The 19,295-nt window shown below is 37.5% G+C and overlaps 1 protein-coding gene across 3 annotated transcripts in view; it reads right to left on the bottom strand.

Moving 5' to 3' along the window:
- The window catches only part of INO80 (INO80 complex ATPase subunit), a 135,726-nt gene that overhangs the window by 71,475 nt on the left and 44,956 nt on the right, over positions 1-19,295 (bottom strand). For all 3 annotated transcript variants that reach the window (XM_042942375.1, XM_042942374.1, XM_042942376.1), the window contains 11 exons: positions 18,697-18,750; positions 17,676-17,879; positions 15,461-15,656; positions 14,516-14,583; positions 13,454-13,663; positions 12,862-12,942; positions 11,962-12,057; positions 3,962-4,021; positions 3,395-3,537; positions 1,537-1,621; positions 353-470 (listed from right to left, as the gene is read on the bottom strand). In XM_042942375.1, the coding sequence (XP_042798309.1) occupies positions 353-470; positions 1,537-1,621; positions 3,395-3,537; positions 3,962-4,021; positions 11,962-12,057; positions 12,862-12,942; positions 13,454-13,663; positions 14,516-14,583; positions 15,461-15,656; positions 17,676-17,879; positions 18,697-18,750 (1,315 nt within the window). The remainder of the gene's footprint in view (positions 1-352; positions 471-1,536; positions 1,622-3,394; positions 3,538-3,961; positions 4,022-11,961; positions 12,058-12,861; positions 12,943-13,453; positions 13,664-14,515; positions 14,584-15,460; positions 15,657-17,675; positions 17,880-18,696; positions 18,751-19,295) is intronic.

The following is a 19,295-nucleotide window of genomic DNA, read 5'->3' as shown; positions in this document are numbered from 1 at the left end:
CTCTGTTTTTATTACAGGATAAAAGCCTTACCCCATTTCATAAAGAATATAATTCCGATATGAATTTTTCAGAATCTATATGGAAACTGAGGATTCTGTAAGCCAAAATGTGGTATTTTATGAACTCTGCCTGTTCTACCTTGATTAAATAGTCAATAGGACAGCAGCCTCACCTGTATAAGTCCTTTTGGCTCTTTTAAACATGAACAAAGCACATAATTAACTTATAAGAGAAAAAACTTTTCCCCAGATTCTTCTATGAATACTGAAAGAAAAATTCTTTGCATAGAAAAAAACATTCAATTATGTGGTTGCCTACACTGATAGAAAGAAAGTTCATAAAAGCACTCACTCTCATCAATGGCAGATTTGTTTTCCGCGTGGCTCTCAATGTCCTTGGAAAACCACTCATTAAATTCCTCATGTGAATCAAATAATGTTGGCATAATGAAATGTAGCAGGGCCCAGAGCTGGAAACAAACGAAAAGTGAAATTAACTGTAGGACAACAAAATGACGGTGAAGATGTAATGAGGGTTTGGACAGAGTGAAATCTGCAGGGGTGTGTGTGTGTGTGTGTGTGTGTGTGTGTGTGTGTGTGTGTGTGTTGGACAGAGTGAAATCTGCAGGGTGTGTGTGTGTGTGTGTGTGTGTGTGTGTGTGTGTGTCTAGGCGCAGGTGTTAAGTGTGAGTCAGTGGGCAAGAAAGAAGGCATATGTATGCACATGCCTCATCAATCAACCCTAATTCTATAGGATGCTATAGCAAAATGAGATTTTTCAATTAATTTCACACTAAAAGTCTAAAAGTGCAAGTACTGCTCAGATCTTGTAGTGGGAAAGTTTTAAATAGTCTCATGTATTTAAAAAATCTACTTCACAACTGAACACAATCTGAGGTAGCATAACTTGCTTAAAATAACTCTTAATCAGGGGTCAGTAAATAATGGCCTATGGTTCCAAGGCTGTGCCAACCACATTTTTTTCCTGCCAACTATTTTTATAAATAGTTTTAATGGGACATAGCCATACCTATTCATTTCTGTATCATCCATGGCTGTTTTCACATTATAATGGCAAGGTTAAGTAGCTGCAACAGCAACTATATGGCCTGTAAAGTTTAAAATATTTACTATCTGGCTCTTTACAAAAAGTTTTCTAACCCCTGTACTATATAATCAATATACCTTTTCTAAATAAGGAATTTTAGTGCCTCTCAGTGCCAAAGAATATTAGCTTTTCAAATATTCTATCATAAAAACATCTCTACATTAGATGGGCTACATTCCTAATATGTTCATTATTTATTCCATAATTACAGAAGAATAAATTATCTGCCTCTGCCAGAGAATTAGAAAATAGGAATGATGCCAAAAAAACCCCACTTAGGGCAAGCAACAAATTCTTCCTTTTATGTGGGGATTATAATTTGTACAGAGCAGTAACACTCCAGGTGGGCATGGAAAAGAATTCTATTCTGTGCTTAGAACCATTCTGTTTATTGCAGAAATAAAACTGAAGCTTCTACTAATGCCTACCTCTGCCATGGTGTTCTGAATTGGGGTCCCAGTTAGCAAAAGCCGATTCCGACACTGGAACTGCAAGAGGATCTTCCAACGAACACTGTCCAATAAAGTGAATTACAAATTCCAAGTGAGCGGTAAATCTTTCTTCACCCTACAGAGACCCTGTATTTCTAAAAATGCTTTCCAAAAAATTAGTGAACATCCAGAATAATCAAGCACTCAACCTTAGACAATACTATACAATATTATTCAACAAAACTGAGGACAGGAAATAACTCCTGAATACTGAAAACATGGTATTAGGGTTTAGGAAAAATAGCCCTCAAATAGGCAGGGTAGGATCCTTTCTGGCTTGACAAAGTGCTCTACTATCTTTGGTCAGTTTGCTGACACAAGCCATTTACTTATAAGGTACTCATCTATAGTAAAAAGCTTTATAATTATTAATCTGTGCACTTACAGTGTCAGTTTAGAGAGATCAATGGAGAAGGAGGAAAGGTGTGAGAAGAAAATGCAAAATGAGTCTACCACTCCTGGCTGTAAGCACATCCTACTTCAAAAGAGTATAATATGAAGTAATGCCCATGAGAGAATGGAAAGTACCATCCTGTCAGTTAACATGGATTTCTAAGAAAGCCTTATGGGCTCACCAAGAGTTAGTACGAATGCATGAAATGCAACATGTAATACCGCTTTAAAGTCAAGCACTGACTTACTATTCAGTTTTTGACATTGAAGGTATTAGAGTATTTTTTTTTATTATTTAAATAAAATTTTTAATGTTTATTTTGGGGGGGGGGGGGGGAAGCAGGGGAGGGGCAGAGAGAGAGAGACACAGAATCTGAAGCAGGCTCCAGGCTGTGAGCTGTCAGCACAGAGCCCAACGCAGGGCTCGAACTCACGAGCTGTAAGATTATGACCTGATGAGAAACCCAGGTACCCCTACAAACTGAGAAACCCAGGTACCCCTACAATGTTTTAAACACGTAACTTCCAAGAAAAAGATTCTTGTGGCTCTAATAACCATCCAGGGACTAGGACAACCTGCATAAAACATACAGAACCTACAGTCTACAAAGTAAAATATTCTACTTCCTACTAAGACCTCCTGTCTAAAATAATCCCTGAATCAAAGGGCAGACAAGACTTCTCCCAAAAAAAGTTCCTTTGAAGAGGCACCTGGGTGGCTCAGTCAGTTAAGTGTCCAACTTCAGCTCAGGTAATGATCTCACCGTTCATGGGTTTGAGCCTCTCAATGGGCTCTGTGCTGATAGTGCAAAGCCTGCTTGGGATTCTTTCTCTCTTATTCTCTCTCTGCCCCTCCCTAACTCATGCTTTCCTTCTCTCTCAAAATAAATTAATAAACTTAAAAAAAAAGTTCCGGGGGCGCCTGGGTGGCTCAGTCGGTTAAGCGGCCGACTTCGGCTCAGGTCATGATCTCGCGGTCCGTGAGTTCGAGCCCCACGTCGGGCTCTGTGCTGACAGCTCAGAACCTGGAGCCTGTTTCAGATTCTGTGTCTCCCTCTCTCTGACCCTCCCCCATTCATGCTTTGTCTCTCTGTGTCTCAAAAATAAATAAACGTTAAAAAAAAAAAAGTTCCTTAAGAACAAAGACTTAAGATATAGTAATTATTAAATAGAGAAATAGAAGAGAAATCGTTGTATTCTAAACATTAATATTTGCATCCCATGAAAAATGCCTTCTGGTCAGATACATGGCTTATGCAGAGACCATATCATGCCATGTTCTGAAACCTCTCCGTCCTTTATTCATCTGTTCGTGTGTATATATCATATGTCTCTACCACATATTTGTACCACATTTGTACGGCCTCAGTCTATAGAATTTGGTTTCTATTAATCATGTTACCTGGAACTACTCTTGAGTGCTTGAGCCTCATCCAATACCATGTACTGCCACTTGACCCGCTGGAAATACTTTACATCCTGCACCACCAGCTGGTAGCTAGTAATTACCACATGGAAGGGGGCATCCTGAGTGTAGAGGGTCTTCTGTAAATATAAGAAGGGAAGAATGAAAATAGATACCTAATAATTCATAAGATAATGAGAAATGGACACTAATTTTTAAGATTAAAAAGTTCAAAACAGTCCTAAAGACGTGCTTCTCCTACATGGTAGATGTGCAGTAAATGAAACCATAACTTTTTTAAGTACTCACCTTAATTACAGATCATGTTAAAATTAGTCTTCAGCTTACTAAAGAGTTCTTACTTAATCCTAGACTGCAAGTCCAGCTAATGGTCTATATAATGGGAAAAGTGTTGTAGAAGATAAAAAAGTACACTGGCTTAGTGCCTAGAAATATATGTAAGATTTTACACACAGGAAATTCTTCAGATCAATTGCAGAAACGATTGCATATGTATGTATATACGGGCGCATGTATGTATATATATAATAAGCTGAAAGTTACCTGACTCCAGAACCTCCTGATAACTTTTCTATCATGAGGATTTCCCCAGTATGGTAGCACCTGGAAAAAGGACCATTATACAGATTATTTCCTACTTATAATCTTAAAAGTATCGGCACAAATGTTAATTCAGAATGTTTTTATTTTTTTTTTATTTTTACTTTTTAAAGTTTATTAAGTTTTCTCTACACCAAATGTTGAGCTCAAACTCACGACACTAAGATCAAGAGTCTTATATTCTTCTGAATGAGCCAGCCGGGTGCTCCCAGATGATTTAAAAAGAACCTAAAGCAGATATCACCTCACACCAGTCAGAGTGGCCAAAATGAACAAATCAGGAGACTATAGATGCTGGAGAGGATGTGGAGAAACGGGAACCCTCTTGCACTGTTGGTGGGAATGCAAATTGGTGCAGCCACTCTGGAAAACAGTGTGGAGGTTCCTCAAAAAATTAAAAATAGACCTACCCTATGACCCAGCAGTAGCACTGCTAGGAATTTACCCAAGGGATACAGGAGTACTGAGGCATAGGGGCACTTGTACCCCAATGTTTATAGCAGCACTCTCAACAATAGCCAAATTATGGAAAGAGCCTACATGTCCATCAACTGATGAATGGATAAAAAAATTGTGGTTTATATACACAATGGAGTACTACGTGGCAATGAGAAAGAATGAAATCTGGCCCTTTGTAGCAACGTGGATGGAACTGGAGAGTGTTATGCTAAGTGAAATAAGCCATACAGAGAAGACAGATACCATATGTTTTCACTCTTATGTGGATCCTGAGAAACTTTAACAGAAACCCATGGCGGAGGGGAAGGAAAAAAAAAAAAAAAAAAGAGGTTAGAGTGGGAGAGAGCCAAAGCATAAGAGACTCTTAAAAACTGAGAACAAACTAAGGGTTGATAGGGGGTGGGAGGGAGGGAAGGGTGGGTGATGGGTATTGAGGTGGGCACCTTTTGGGATGAGCATTGGGTGTTGTATGGAAACCAATTTGACAATAAATTTCATATATTGAAATAATAATAATAATAAATAAAAATAAAAAGAACCTAAAGAATGAATACAGGAGTTCCTCTTCTGTCACTGCCACTAGCCCTCTTCCTACAGACTGAATTAAAACACACATACAAAACATTGGTTTGAAGGCATGAGAAAGCTACTGAGGCAGTGGAGAATTATGGAGTCAAGATCCAGGAAACAAAGTCCAGAGAGGAAAGCCTAACACGTGGTACATGTCCTTCCAAAAGGTGCTGATCATTTCCAAAAGTTCCAGTTGTGAAGCTAAGAAATTAAACAGAATATTGTTTTAAGAGATACAGTGCCTACAGAACAAAAACTGTAGTTTAAGGAAGAAGGATTCTGATAACCACCCACCTCCCTGGTCTTAAGATAAGAATCACAGGATACATACCCATGGGTAGTAAAAGTCAATTAAATATAGACTTGCCTTAACAAGTACTGAATCCCAGCTATGAATCATCTCAATTCCTGACTAGCTTAAGGGGGGACTTTTGGATTGTTAGTGCACCCCCCCCAATTACTAGTGGCAAAACAAACAAAACAAACACAAAATGCCCAACCCCAAACACCTATAAATCCACAATCTGGAAGAAGAAAACAGAGCCCACAATGACCTCTACAATCATTCCTATATAATGTCTGGTATACAGTAAAAACATAAACAAACAAAATGTACAAAATATACCCAGGTATATAGAAAGATTAGACAATATGACTGAAAACCAGTATGAGAAACACGTACAAGAAATAAACACAGAGGAGATCCTGACAATGAAATATCAAAAGAACACTTTTTAAAAAGATGCTAATTTGTTCCTGGAATTAAAAGATAAGCTAGAGAATTTCAGGGGTGTATTAAAAATTATAAATACCAAAGAGAATTTCCCCAACTGGAAAATACAGTAACTAACACTAAGAATTCAATTATGGGTTTAATAACAGATTAGATGCATCTAAGAGAGAATCAGTGAAATAGATGATATAGGTCAGAAGGAAATATTTAGACGAAAGCATGGAGAAAGAAAAGAATGGGAAATTCACTTTTTCTGTTGTATCTCTAGGTATAATTTCCTTTCAAAGTGCTTCTTGGACCTGTAGCTTGATGTTTATTGTTGTTTTGAAAACTTTCAGCCACAACGAAGTAAAAATATACAGGAAGAAATGAAGATCAATGAAAACACTGAATACGTGAGTAATATAAATAAATCTAAATAAATTTAAAATGTATAGATGATAATAAAATGCTTGGTGGGGTTTGAAAGATAAAATATTTACAATAGCACATAAGTCTAGAGAAGGGGAATGTAGTTAAAGTATACTAAAGCCCTTTTACTATCTGGAAAGCAGTAACAGTATTAATTTATACTACTTTTTAAAAAATCGGGGCACCTGGGTGGCTCAGTTGGTTAAGCATCCAACTTGGGCTCAGGTCATTATCTCCCAGTTCGTGGGTTGAAGCCCCATGTCGGGCTCTGTGCTGACAGCTCAGAGCCTGGAGCCTGCTTCTGTGTCTCCCTCCTTCTCTGCACCTCCCCTGCTCATGCTCTGTCTCTCTCAGCAATAAATAAATGTTAAAAAAAAAATTTTTTTTAAATCAAGGATACATATTCCTTGATTCCTGGGTATCTACTAAAAAATAAAATGAATATATAATTAGTATATTCCAAAAAGAAATTACTAATTCCAAAAAGGAATGAGAAGAGTAGTAAAATATAATCAATCCAAAGGACACAAGAAAGAAGAAAAAGGAAAGTTGTAGAAGAAGAAAGAAAACAGTAAGGAAGATTTAAACTCCATGTGTCAGTAACTACATTAAAAGCATAAATGCTCCGGGGCGCCTGGGTGGCTCGGTTGGTTAAGCGTCCGACTTCGGCTCCGGTCATGATCTCACAGTTTGTGGGTTCGAGCCCCGCGTCGGGCTCTGTGCTGACCGCTCAGAGCCTGGAGCCTGTTTCAGATTCTGTGTCTCCCTCTCTCTGACCCTCCCCTGTTCATGCTCTGTCTCTCTCGGTCTCAAAAAAATAAATAAACGTTAAAAAAAAAAAAAAAAAGCATAAATGCTCCAAATAAAGGCAGGAAAAAAACCTTAAATGGAAACAGAATGGTTAAATGAGAAAGCGATACCATATACAAACCAGAAGAAAGCTGATCTATTTAATACCAGAAAGAGCAGATTTAAGGCAAAAAGTCTTAACAAGAGGGATTTCATAATAATAAAAGGTTCAATTCACCAGTAAGACAAAGTAACTGTAAACTTGTATACAACTCACAGTCTCAAAGTAAAGAAGCAAAATAGAACAGAAATGAAAAAAATCCTTAATTGTGGCAAATTTTAACATACTTCTTTCAGTCAGTAATTGAAGAGGCAGACCAAAAAATCAGTAAAGATACAGAAGAACTTAAAAAACCTAACCTAACCAACACACACAGAACGCTGCACTCAACAACTGCACAATACTTATTTTCAAACAGATATAGGACATTATTATAAACACTGACCATATGGTGGGAAAGGAAAGTTCAAAAGATTTCAATGGATCAAAATCACACAAAGCCTAATTTCTTATCACAGTGGGTTTAAACTGTAAATTAGTAACAAAAAGATATCTAGTAACAAAAAGATTCCTCTGTTTGGAAATTAAGAACCACACTTAAAAAAAAATTTTTGTTTTAATTTTTACTTTTGAGAAAGATAGAGACGGAGTGCAAGAAGGGGCAGGGGCAGATAGAGAGGGAGACAGAATCTGAAGCATGCTCCAAGCTCTGAGCTGTCAGCATACATCCTGACGCACAACTCGAACTCACAAACCACGAGATCATGACCTGAGTCGGATGCTTAACCAACTCAGCCGCCCAGGCACCCCAGGAACTACTTTTAATTAAGCCATGAATCAAACAAAACTTGCAACATAAGCTAGAAATTATATTGAATTAAAGATTAATGAAAATGTGACACATCAAAACTTTGGATAGCTACAGTCATGCACAAGAAGATATTAATACCCTTAAGGACACTTACTGGAAAAAGCTAAAAATCAAGCATCTAAGCTCCACTTAAGATGTTAGAAAAAGAAAAACGTTCACAAAAAAGCAGACAAAAGTAATTTTTAAAAAAAGCAGAGATGAATGAAATAGAAACACACAAAATAGCCACTTTCAGGAATGAAAATGGTACATTATAGAAAAAACATAAATCATATTTCATGGGGAAAAAGAGGAAGCCTATGGTCATACTAGAATCTTAAAACAAGTGTTGCTCAGATACCTGTCACATAAAATAAATATTCAGATGCTATCATCATACGCCTAAGTATCTTTTGAATGTAAACTAACTATAAACTTGAGTACAGTCTACATTTAACTATGTTCTGCAGGGAGGTGGACACATTTCTGGACAACCTAAAGGAGCAATGGAAATTGAAGCAATGAATCAATATAAAAGAGACCGTCAAACCTTTTCTGTAAGCAAATAACAACTATATGTGTTTAAATTTCATATCCCATTTGTTATGAAATATTCTTTTTAAATCAACAGTTTAAAAACAGAAAAGCTATTTTTAGCTCGTAAGCTGAACAAAAACAACAAAATAACACGTACCAGATTTCTCAATAAAATACAGAATGCGTTAGCAATTCCACTCCTAGATATATACCAAAAGAACTGAAAACAGGACAGGTGTTCAAATAACAACCTGTAGATGAATGTTCCTAACAGTATTATTAACAACAGCCAAAGGTGGACACAATCCAAACATCCACTGAGAGATGAATGGATAAACAAAATATAGTTTGTCTAGATAATTAAATACTATTCAGTCATAAAAAGGAATGACATGCTGACATGTGCTATAACATGGATGAACTTTGAAAATATTATGCTAAGTGAAAAGAAGCCAGATTTAAAAAACAAAACAAAACTAAAACCACCTACTATATGATTCCAGTTACATGAAATATCCAGAATAAGCAAATACAGAGACAGAAAGTGAATTTGCGGTAGCCAGTGGTTGGAAGGAAAGGGGAATAGGGAGTGACTGCTTAATGGGGAAGAGGTTTCTGTTTGGGATGATGAAAAAATTCTGCAATCAGACAGCATCCATCATTGCACCACACACCATAAATGTACTTATTACTACTAAACTGTATACTTTACAGGGGCACATTTTATGTATGTGTGGTTTTTGGTTTTTTTTTTAAGTATACTTTATTCACGGAACGCCTGGGTGGCTCAGTCGGTTAAGCGTCTGACTACAGCTCAGGTCATGATCTCACAGTTCGTGAGTTTAAGCCCCACATTGGACTCTGCTGACAGCTTAGTCTGGAGCCTGCTTCAGATTCTGTGACTCTCTCTCTCTGACCCTCCTCTGCTTGCGCTATGGCTCTCTCTCTCAAAAATAAACATTAAAAGAAACAAAAAACAAAAAACAGCACACTTTACAACCAACATGGGGCTCAAACTCATGACCCTGAGATCCAGTTGGATGTTTAGCAAGTGATTGAGCCAGGTGCACCCATATATGTGCTTTTTATCACAATTTTTAAAAAATGAGACAAAAAAAAAAAAACAGTGGCAACTAAAATAGGCCCAAAGGCTTATTCAAAAGTAAGCTCAACATGAACATGAAAGCTCGGTTCCAGGCAGAGGCATAAAATCAAAGGACAGGTATCAATGACATAAGTAGTTTGACATTGCCATCTAATGGTCAGTAAAGTTAATACTGAAAACTTAAGTGGTTTGGTGGAAATTTTTTTTTTTTAATGTTTTTATTTATTTTTGAGACAGAGCATGACCAGGGGAGGGGCAGAGAGAGAGGGAGACACAGAATCTGAAGCAGGCTCCAGGCTCTGAGCTGTCAGCACAGAGCCTGATGCAGGGCTCGAACTCATGGACTGTGGGATCATGACCTGAGCTGAAGTCAGACGCTTAACTGACTGAGCCACCCAGGCGCCCCTGGTAGAAATTTTTAAGACTGAGTTTTTCAACTCCTGATTGTTGAACATGTACTGGAAAAGAAAAAAAAAAATGAATAAATGAAGAAAAAAAGCAGCTCCATATTCCATATAGCAAACAACTCTAGAGAAAATATTCAACAAACTACCTTAGAATGATCTCATCTCCTCCTTACAAATTTAAAAATGAGTCAACCAATGGGGCATCTGGGTGGTCACTCAGTTGGACACCCTACTCTTGATCTTAGTTCAGGTCATGATCTTGGGGTTGGTGAAATTGAGCCTGGCATGGGGTTTTGCACTCTCAGTGCTTGATTCTCTCTCTCCTTCTCTCTCTGCCCCTCTCCTGCTCACAGGCTCTCAAAATAAATCAACTAAAAAATAAGTGAAATGAAATGAAATAAAAATGAGTCGGGGCACCTGGGTGGCTCAGTCAATTAAGCTTCCAACTTTGGCTCTGGTCATGGTCTCGCAGTCCGTGAGTTCAAGCCCCGCGTCGGGCTCTGTGCTGACAGCTCAGAGCCTAGAGCCTGCTTCAGATTCTGTGCCTCCCTCTCTCTCTGCCCCTCCCCCACTCATGCTCTGTTTCTATCAAAAATAAATAAATGTTTAAAAAAATAATAAAATTAAAAATAAAAATGAGTCTACCATGTTAAAAGCTATACACTTAATGTGCCTTGTAAATAGTTTCTAACTACAATTGAGGCAATAAGGTGCAGCCACAGCCACAAAGGTATCCCAAAGTGGAATACCCCGCATGTCTCCTTATTCCTTACAACGCTTAAGCCAGAAAAACATCAGACTCCCACATCCACCCTATCCTGTGTCCTTTAAATTGAATGGAACCCATGATTATGGATACCCCAAATCAGACAGATCATATCAATAATTTTTTTTAAAGAAAATTTTAAGTTTATTTACTTATTTTGAGAGAGAGCAAGTGCAAGCAGGGGGAGGGACAGAGAGAGAATCAAAAGTAGGCTCCATGCGCTGTCAGCGTGGAACCCAATGTGGGGGCTCAATCTCACGAACCACAAGATCATGACCGGAGCTGAAATCAAGAATCCGCTGCTTAACTGACTGAGCCACACAGGTGCCCCTCAATAATTCCTGATATACAATCTCCATAAAATCCTCTTTACCATGAAACTTCATTATCATTATGTCACTTTAGGGACAGAACACATAGTTACCTAATTTCCCCATTTTTACTTGCAAACACTATAATAAACCCTACCTGTTCTTTTCTTTTTCTTTAAATGTTTATTTTTGAGAGAGAGAGAGAGAGAGAAAGAGAGCAAAAGCAGGGGAGGGGCTGAGAGAGAAAGAGGGAGACCCAGAATCCAAAGCAGGCTCCAGGCTCTGAGCCGTCAGAACACAGCCCAATGCAGGGCTCAAACCCACAAACCTTGAGAACATGACTGAGCCACTCGGCACCTCTACCCATTCTTTCTTATATCCCAATAACTTTCCACAATTAAAACCTGTTTAATAAATCTTGTTCACATCTTAACCAACTTAATACAACATACTTCCCTATTGATCACTTCTGACCTCGATCTTACTATCTTTCTTACTATCTAAACTCAGGCTAAAGATCTGACTTTGGAGTAATGAGAAAATGCATTATTTATGAATATATTGGGAGGGGATATGACAATGTCATAAATTATAGGGTATGTGCCCTGATGATATGATTTGCCAAAATCTACGTTAAACCAGCAAAGTAGATATTTTCTACTATGGCAGTTTGACCAGGAGCATCAATCCATGTGCCTAAACCAACAAATCATTCAAACTGGACTTTGGCTTTCTCACTTATGAAACAAAAGGATGTAATATGCTCTCTTACTGCTCCCATCAGTTACTTTCAAATGGAACAATGCAATGTATGCATTCCAAAGCATTTTGGAAAAAATGCAAGAAACTAAAAATTCTTATAAACAATTTAAACAAGTAAGGCAGAAAAAGAAAAGTCACAAAGTTTAAAGAGCAAAAGAAATTTTTGCTGGATTGATTTTTACCTTAAATTTAGGAACAAATCTTGTAAACTCCTGGTGCCAATTGTTAAGTGTAGAAGCAGGTGAAATTATTAAGAAAGGTCCCCAGATGTTCTCTCTCTGAAAGAGAAAAAATGGGTCAGCTAACTGCAGAAAAACTGAAGATATTTAGTTCAAAATTATAATTAACAAGAGCAGTTTAAGAATCCACAATACTTCATAACAAGAAAAATGGTGTCTAGATCCCATATTTGCATATTCAGTAGTAATAGCCTATGTTAATAACAACACATGGAAGGAATCTGCTCAGAAAAAAACTTGGGAAAAAATACCAAGCAATTACTCCCAACACTCACCACTTAAAGGTCCTAATTTATATCACTGACAAAGCACTTACTACATCCTGACTTGTATGTGCTGCTTTCCCCTATACTAGATAACAATTTTACTAGTATTGGAGTTTTTGCTTTTCTCAAAATGTTTCTACACTTATTTTCACTTAATTCTCATAGAATTCCTCTAAGTAGGTATTATCCCCAAGTTGCAGAAGTAGAAACTAAACCTCAGAAAATTAAAGTGAAGTCAAAGTAAAAAAGATGAGGTGAATGCTCAAGTTTACATTCTCAGTAAACAGAGTTAAGATGTGAACTTGGGTCTTCTGCTCTAACTACCATTCCTTTGCCATTATTCTAATGATTGTGGACAGGGGGTGAGGGGCATTATTTCCAACCACACACTCTCAAAAACTGTTCCAGTCTTGAAAACCTAAATGTTTCACCACACTATGTCACCTTGTAATGACCTTGAAGGCAAGGAGTAAGTCCTATAGTCCTGGTATGCTACAAAGCATGACATAATGCTTGATAATGGCTGATTCTCACCCCAGAATCTAGAGTGGGGAAGACAAAGACTGCATCTACCCACCTCAGCCAGATGGGCCAGGAGGGCAATACTCTGTACTGTTTTGCCAAGACCCATTTCATCTGCAAGAATGCCATTAATGCCCTGGAAAAAAAAATACACATAGTCAGTACCTCTCACATTCCATCACACAGGGGTTCAACATACTGTCCCAAAAAACTAACCAAACTATTAGACTTGTTTAAACAAAAATGACTAGAAATATCATTTCAGCACTATTACCCACTGCTTGTAATGATTCCTTTTGTCAACTCTACAGCTACAACTATGAATTATGATACCTGAGGTGATATCATGAGTTGAATAACAGGCCAAAGCCAGTTTTCCAGCAAATATAATCCAGGCAAAAAAACACAAACAATCAGGTTACCAAGACCACTTCAGGCAAACTATGTACACGATACAAATATTCTCAAACAAAATTTCAGGTTAAAAATATAGAAACATCTTTCTGACTCTTGTCAGTCAATGAAACTTTTTAAAAGGGATGAAATTTAAAACATTATCTTGTGTCCATTTCGCAATACTCTGAACCAATGATATCAGAAAAACGCGTAACAAAACAGAGTGGGTATGACACAGTTCTAAACTTCACCTGCTCATACAGATTTGCCAACCAATTCATGCCTTTCAGCTGGTAGCCTTTTAATTTGCCATTAAAAATGGTAGGTTGTGGAATATCTTCACCAGCTCGGATAGATGGGTTTGCCAGGCTGTAACTCTCCCCAAACCCAGTACCAGACTTGTTTGCTGCCCGGAGGGCAGCTGCTCGACTTTCTTTTGCATCTTCATCAAATGACCTTGTCTGGAAAATAAAAACATATTAGAAGAAAAACATAAGAGGGAAAAATGGAATTCAAATCAAATTCATAATGACAATATATCTATTGTGTGGTAACTGGAACAAAATTTCTAATAATATTATGTAATATATTATGTATCTAGAACGATATATGAAACATTACTATTTTAACAATTATATTAGAAGTTCTCTTATAATGAACAGACCTAAGCCATACTACATGATTACTCACTTCATCAAGGAATTTGTTAAAAATCTGACATAAAATTTCTTTGGTTGGGGTTGGTGAGAAGGTCAACTTTGTATCTATCCTGACCTAGACCCTGTTAAATAGGGTTCCTATGCAGTATATTCTTTACTTTCTTTACTTATTTTAATTCAATCTAACTGCCATATCCTTCTGATTTCATGAAATATCACTACATCATGAATAAGCAAGCTATTACTAAGGTTTGAAAGAAGGTCCTAACTTAGCAGTTTTCTTAAGGCAATGGTATAGCTCTCTTAACAAGCACCAGTATGGTCTTCTTCACTCAACAACCATGATGCATTTCACACTCTATTATCCATGATTACTCAAGAGGACAAAAAAATAGGTATACTATCCTCGCTTCAATCAACACACTCCTAAAGCTCACACACAAGTGAATGCTTATTTTCCACCCTTCCTCAATTATTCCTATTGTTCTAAATGGAGACATAACCCACACCCAACACATAGTCACGTACATATACACACATCTGCCAGTGTTTCTCACTGGAAATAGGAATAAACCGAAAGGAAAATCACCCAAATGAAAGGTTGTGGGGTATTGCCAGAGCGCATAATAGGTTCTTTTCATTTGTAAGACTCACCCGAGCTTGATGAATATGGTAAGCATTTTCAGCATTCTTCAGGGCCTGGGCTTTGAAATGGTTACTATCTGAAAAGGAAAACTTATAGATTATCACAAGTCATTAATTGATCTCCTTCAAAGTTGCAATTCACATTGACACTGTCAATCCCTAACTCCCCCAACCTACTCATCCCTAAATTCACAGAGGGTGAGAGAACAGAAAGGCTCAAATTACATGACAAAGGTTAGGACTTAGAAGTGGCAATGAAGGCAGAGGGGTGCCATGTCTCTAGTAGCTAAAGCCAGCTCACAGAAACCACCTGAGCTCCAGGCTCCCAATCCTGGGTTTTTTGCACAAAGCAATGCCAAAGCAAAGAAAAGCATAACAATAGGGATTAAAAACTGTGATAGATTTCTGCTGGGTGAAACTATCCCCAAAGAAGAAATCAAGACATGTGTAACCCCTAAGACCCATGCAGGAACGCTCATTCTTTTTATTCTGAGCTCAACATGATCTTTATCACTATTCTCTGTGAAATTACCCTCAAACTTCACTCCAATTCATCCCTCCCCCTGTGGACACAAAAATACCAAAACTGAACAGTCTCTTTCTCATGCTTGACTTATATCACCAAGAATCTTGTTAAGAGAGACATGATTTTCTCTGCTTAGACATGTTCACTGAATTCTTCTGATTCAATAGCCTCCATTCCTACTAACAAATCAAAACATATAAAATATTCCCAAACTTATAAGATCATATAAACACACCCTTCCCTTTCCAAATTCTTTAATTAAAAAAAGTTATTTTGTATGTTGATTTTATTCATACTTTCCCTACTCCAGCACAATAAATTCCCCTTTACTAATCATTGCTTACCAATCAAGACAAAACTTGCAAGAAACCTTAGGTATGAAAAAATAGAGGGTACCCACTTCCTCTACCTCCTGACGCAGGACTCACCATAATCCTCCTGTGTGATGTTAACTACCACTCCTCCACCAATGTCAATCTGTCTTTGGGTAGAACTGTCTTCCAGTTTCCTTAAGATTTCTTCCTGGATTCCATCATGACCCATGTCTCGTTTACGACTCATGAAATGGGCATACAACTCTGTCTGGGTGATTAGGAAGTTCAGTTTTCGTTGTTGCCTCTTGGCCTAAAGGGAAAAAAGTTAGAAGTGAAAACAGAGTCAAATCATCAATCACATACAACAAGAGGTGATCAACAGAATTCATAAAATCTATATATAGTTTGCATACAATTCTTTTATAGATTCTTTACCTTTAGAAAACTAAGAATTGTTAACGCACAGTTTTATTATAACCAAGTCAGTGGTAATAAAAGCAAGGAATAGTCTTCACTTATATTTAATAACATATGTTTTGCTCTCATTTACAACATGAAATGTTTTCTCCATTAAGCTTCTGTTTCTAAAATGCTTATTTCTTTACTGTATCAATTTCCTAGAGTGGCGCAGAGATACCAACTAAACTCAACCAATGAGCTTTATTCCATAACCTAGGTGGTAGATACCTGTATATAGTTTTAGTATTGTAAAAAATGTAAACATGTCAAAAGATCTTTATCACCGAAAGTGAAAATAAGTGACTAGGGGCTATAAATTATTCTGAAAGTCAACCAGAAGATATTTAAGAATAAGATGACAAAGGAAGAAAATACTCCCAAAAACAATGTATAGTTCATCTGTGATGACCTATAAAATATGAATACAGATCAAATGCACATGTCACTACTCTGCATTAACTATTTTATAATAAAATTCATATGAAGTAGAGTTGATTTACCCTTGGTCCACCTCCCCAAATGAAAAACAAAAATATAACAAGGAACTTAGCCAAGAAAAGAGACCAGTCCTAAGGTATGCTATATAAAACTATACTTTCTCTTTAAGGTTTTATAGTACTTGAGCCAGATTCAAATGAGAAGAAAATCTGAAAGAGAATTTGAGAGAAAATGGGAGTTATTTTTCATAATAAATACAGGTTTATTATAGCTAAAGTACTATCGAGAAAACCTTTCTAAATTAAAACAAAAAAGAGTAACACCTCCTTTACAACAGTCAACAACTACATGTTTAAATGAGCAAAGTAAATTAAAGGAACAATAAAGTTCCATCACAAATAGTTTTATTTCAAAGGTTCGGAGAAGGACATAAAACATAAACATGAATGAAACCCATCAGTTAATTATCAACCAAACTGAGAGAATGTTTCACAAACTTAGATCATACATACGTCTGGCCGCTTGCAAAACTTCAAGACCTACGACTCTCAAATGCCTATAAATTCACATGGAAGTATTCCATATAGCATCAAATGTTTACTAACACACTAATATGTTTATCTTGCATACAAAGATAAAAATTACCCACGAGACTTAAGAAACTTGGCAAAATCCATATTCACCCTCAAAGACAAGATAAAAGATAAAAGATCAAGAGCTCAGAAGAGGCCACAGCTCTGCTTTGACACGAGTACTTACTGCCTATACCTGAAAGAAAAGATTCTCCCATCCCTTGATTGCCTTCTTTCTTCAGACCTCAATTTTCCCTGCTCACAACCAAACTGGTTTGCCAATGACAACACAATGACTTTGTCCTCCTACTTTCTCCTCTTGCTTCCCTGAACAATCTACTCACCTACATATTAGCTAACATCAGGCTTAGAGGAATACTGGCTGAAAGTTAAAACAGTGAAGCATGTAGGAGTGGGGGGATGGGTCTCAAAACTGGACGAGTTTGTCTATTGTTCTTATCTGGCCCTAAATTTGGCAACCAGCCCCGCTCTTCCAACAAGGAAGAAACTGCAGCCAGCACCTGGAACCAAGCCAAGATAAGCTGTAAGCTGTTTTCTTTCGTTCATCCCTATCCTTTTTCTTTAAATTTTTTTTTTGGTCCACCAGAAATATAAAGAGGAATAAGGCTAAGAAAGAACAGAAAAACTTGGCGTACAAAGAGAGGTGAAGGCCGGAGAGAGGGCCTTACTGAGGGATAAAAACAGAATCATTTTACTGGACTAAAATTACTATCCTCAAAATTATGTCTTAAAATGTTTTTTTCCAATGATTTCATTACCTTACAATTTATGTAGTATACACCAATCTCTTGATATGGCTGAGCAATCAGGGTTTTCAAAATTTTATACTATTGCCCTACCTCCCGCATTTCCTCATCCAACTTGCGCTGCTCCAAGGCTTCCTTCTCTGCACGCTTTCGGTGTTCCTTCTCCACCTTCTCGTATTTCTTCCAGTACAGAAGCATCTCCTTGGTGAGGCGGCGGGCACGAGGCAAGGTCTCCTTACAGTTCTTTTGGGCCTGCAAGGCAGCTCGACGCACCTCCTTCATGCACTGGTGGGCAAGCTGCAGATGACAACAGCATTCTCACAAAGGAGAAGGACCCAACACCACGGCCAGTCTTCCCTTAGCTCTAAACCACAGCATTCCCGTCAGTTCAGTGCACACAGTCTTTCTACGACCACATCTCCTTTTGCCACAATGTGGTTAATGCCCCTGAACAGTACTAAGATCCAGACACAGACCCTGAGGTAATACATGGAATGAAAAATTTATACACATACTGGCACCTTAGATGGAAAGAAAGAAAAAAAAAAGTGTAATGACCCGAGATGTGCTGGGAAGCTACAAAGTATTATTGTACACGTTAATAATAGTAGCAATTAATGCTTATTATATGCTAGGCACCACTCTAAGCCTAACATCATTAAACTAATTTATTTCTTCACATAAACTCTACAAAGTTGGTAGTACAGACATCCTCATTTTACAGATGAGGAAACTGAGGATGAGTGATTAGATTAGCCCAGGAAAACAGAACCAATAACATTACCTCATCTGATCTCAGAGATCTCAAAGGAAGTTGTGTTACTTCCCTCTAAAGGAAGGTATTAATATTACTAACCATCATTTCTTAGATAAAGAGACTGAGCACATGAACTGCCGAAGGAATTAAGAGCAGGCTATGGTCTCATTCAAAAAGGTTCAAATACCAGAAATGTGAGGAAGAGCAATTTTATTTATAAAATAGAGAACATTCAGAAATTCTCTTAGGTACTACTATAGTACCTAAGGTATTCTACCAGGTCACAAGAGACAAGAGCAGCAAACGGAGACATATTCCAACATAACAAAAAACGGGAAATATAAAACTACAATTTACCTTTCGGCTATTGGTGAGAAACAGGTTACGAGCTGAAGCTTTCTGCTTGTTGGCCTAAAATATTTAAAAACAATTATATCATTTAGGAGTCCTTTTGAAATAAGATTGTGTAGACTGACACTGTTATTCAACTCCTGAAGGGTTAAAGTCATCCAAAAGCACCAACTGAGAACCACACACAAAGCTACTAAAGCAGCATTAGGAAGAATAAGCTAGTGCTGTGGCTACCTTAAACAGAGTCTTCTGTATACTTTAGAAAGAATTTAAGTTATATTTCAGGCCCGAAGTGGAAAATGTAACAACATGCCCTAAACCCTAGCACCACACTAATACACACGGCTTTGCAGAGCCCATCTGCAAAGCCCATCTGCAAAGCAGCTGAGATAGCAGGCAATGACATACAGGAATTGTTACAACGGTAAACTAGCCTTCCAGTTTGTGTTTCTATCCTCCAACCAGAACAAATCTGCTGCCACTATTAATTTCTGCCAACACTTAAGCTTCACTAAGCTTCATCTTCTCTAACAAAAAATTCTAAGGCAGACCTAACACAAGATGACTCAGCACCCAACAAACCAGTCATGAGCTGATTCTGTCTT

The sequence above is a fragment of the Panthera leo genome, chromosome B3, assembly GCF_018350215.1.
Source record: "Panthera leo isolate Ple1 chromosome B3, P.leo_Ple1_pat1.1, whole genome shotgun sequence".
Lineage (NCBI taxonomy): Eukaryota > Metazoa > Chordata > Mammalia > Carnivora > Felidae > Panthera > Panthera leo.
This window is presented reverse-complemented; position numbering and strand designations above follow the sequence as displayed.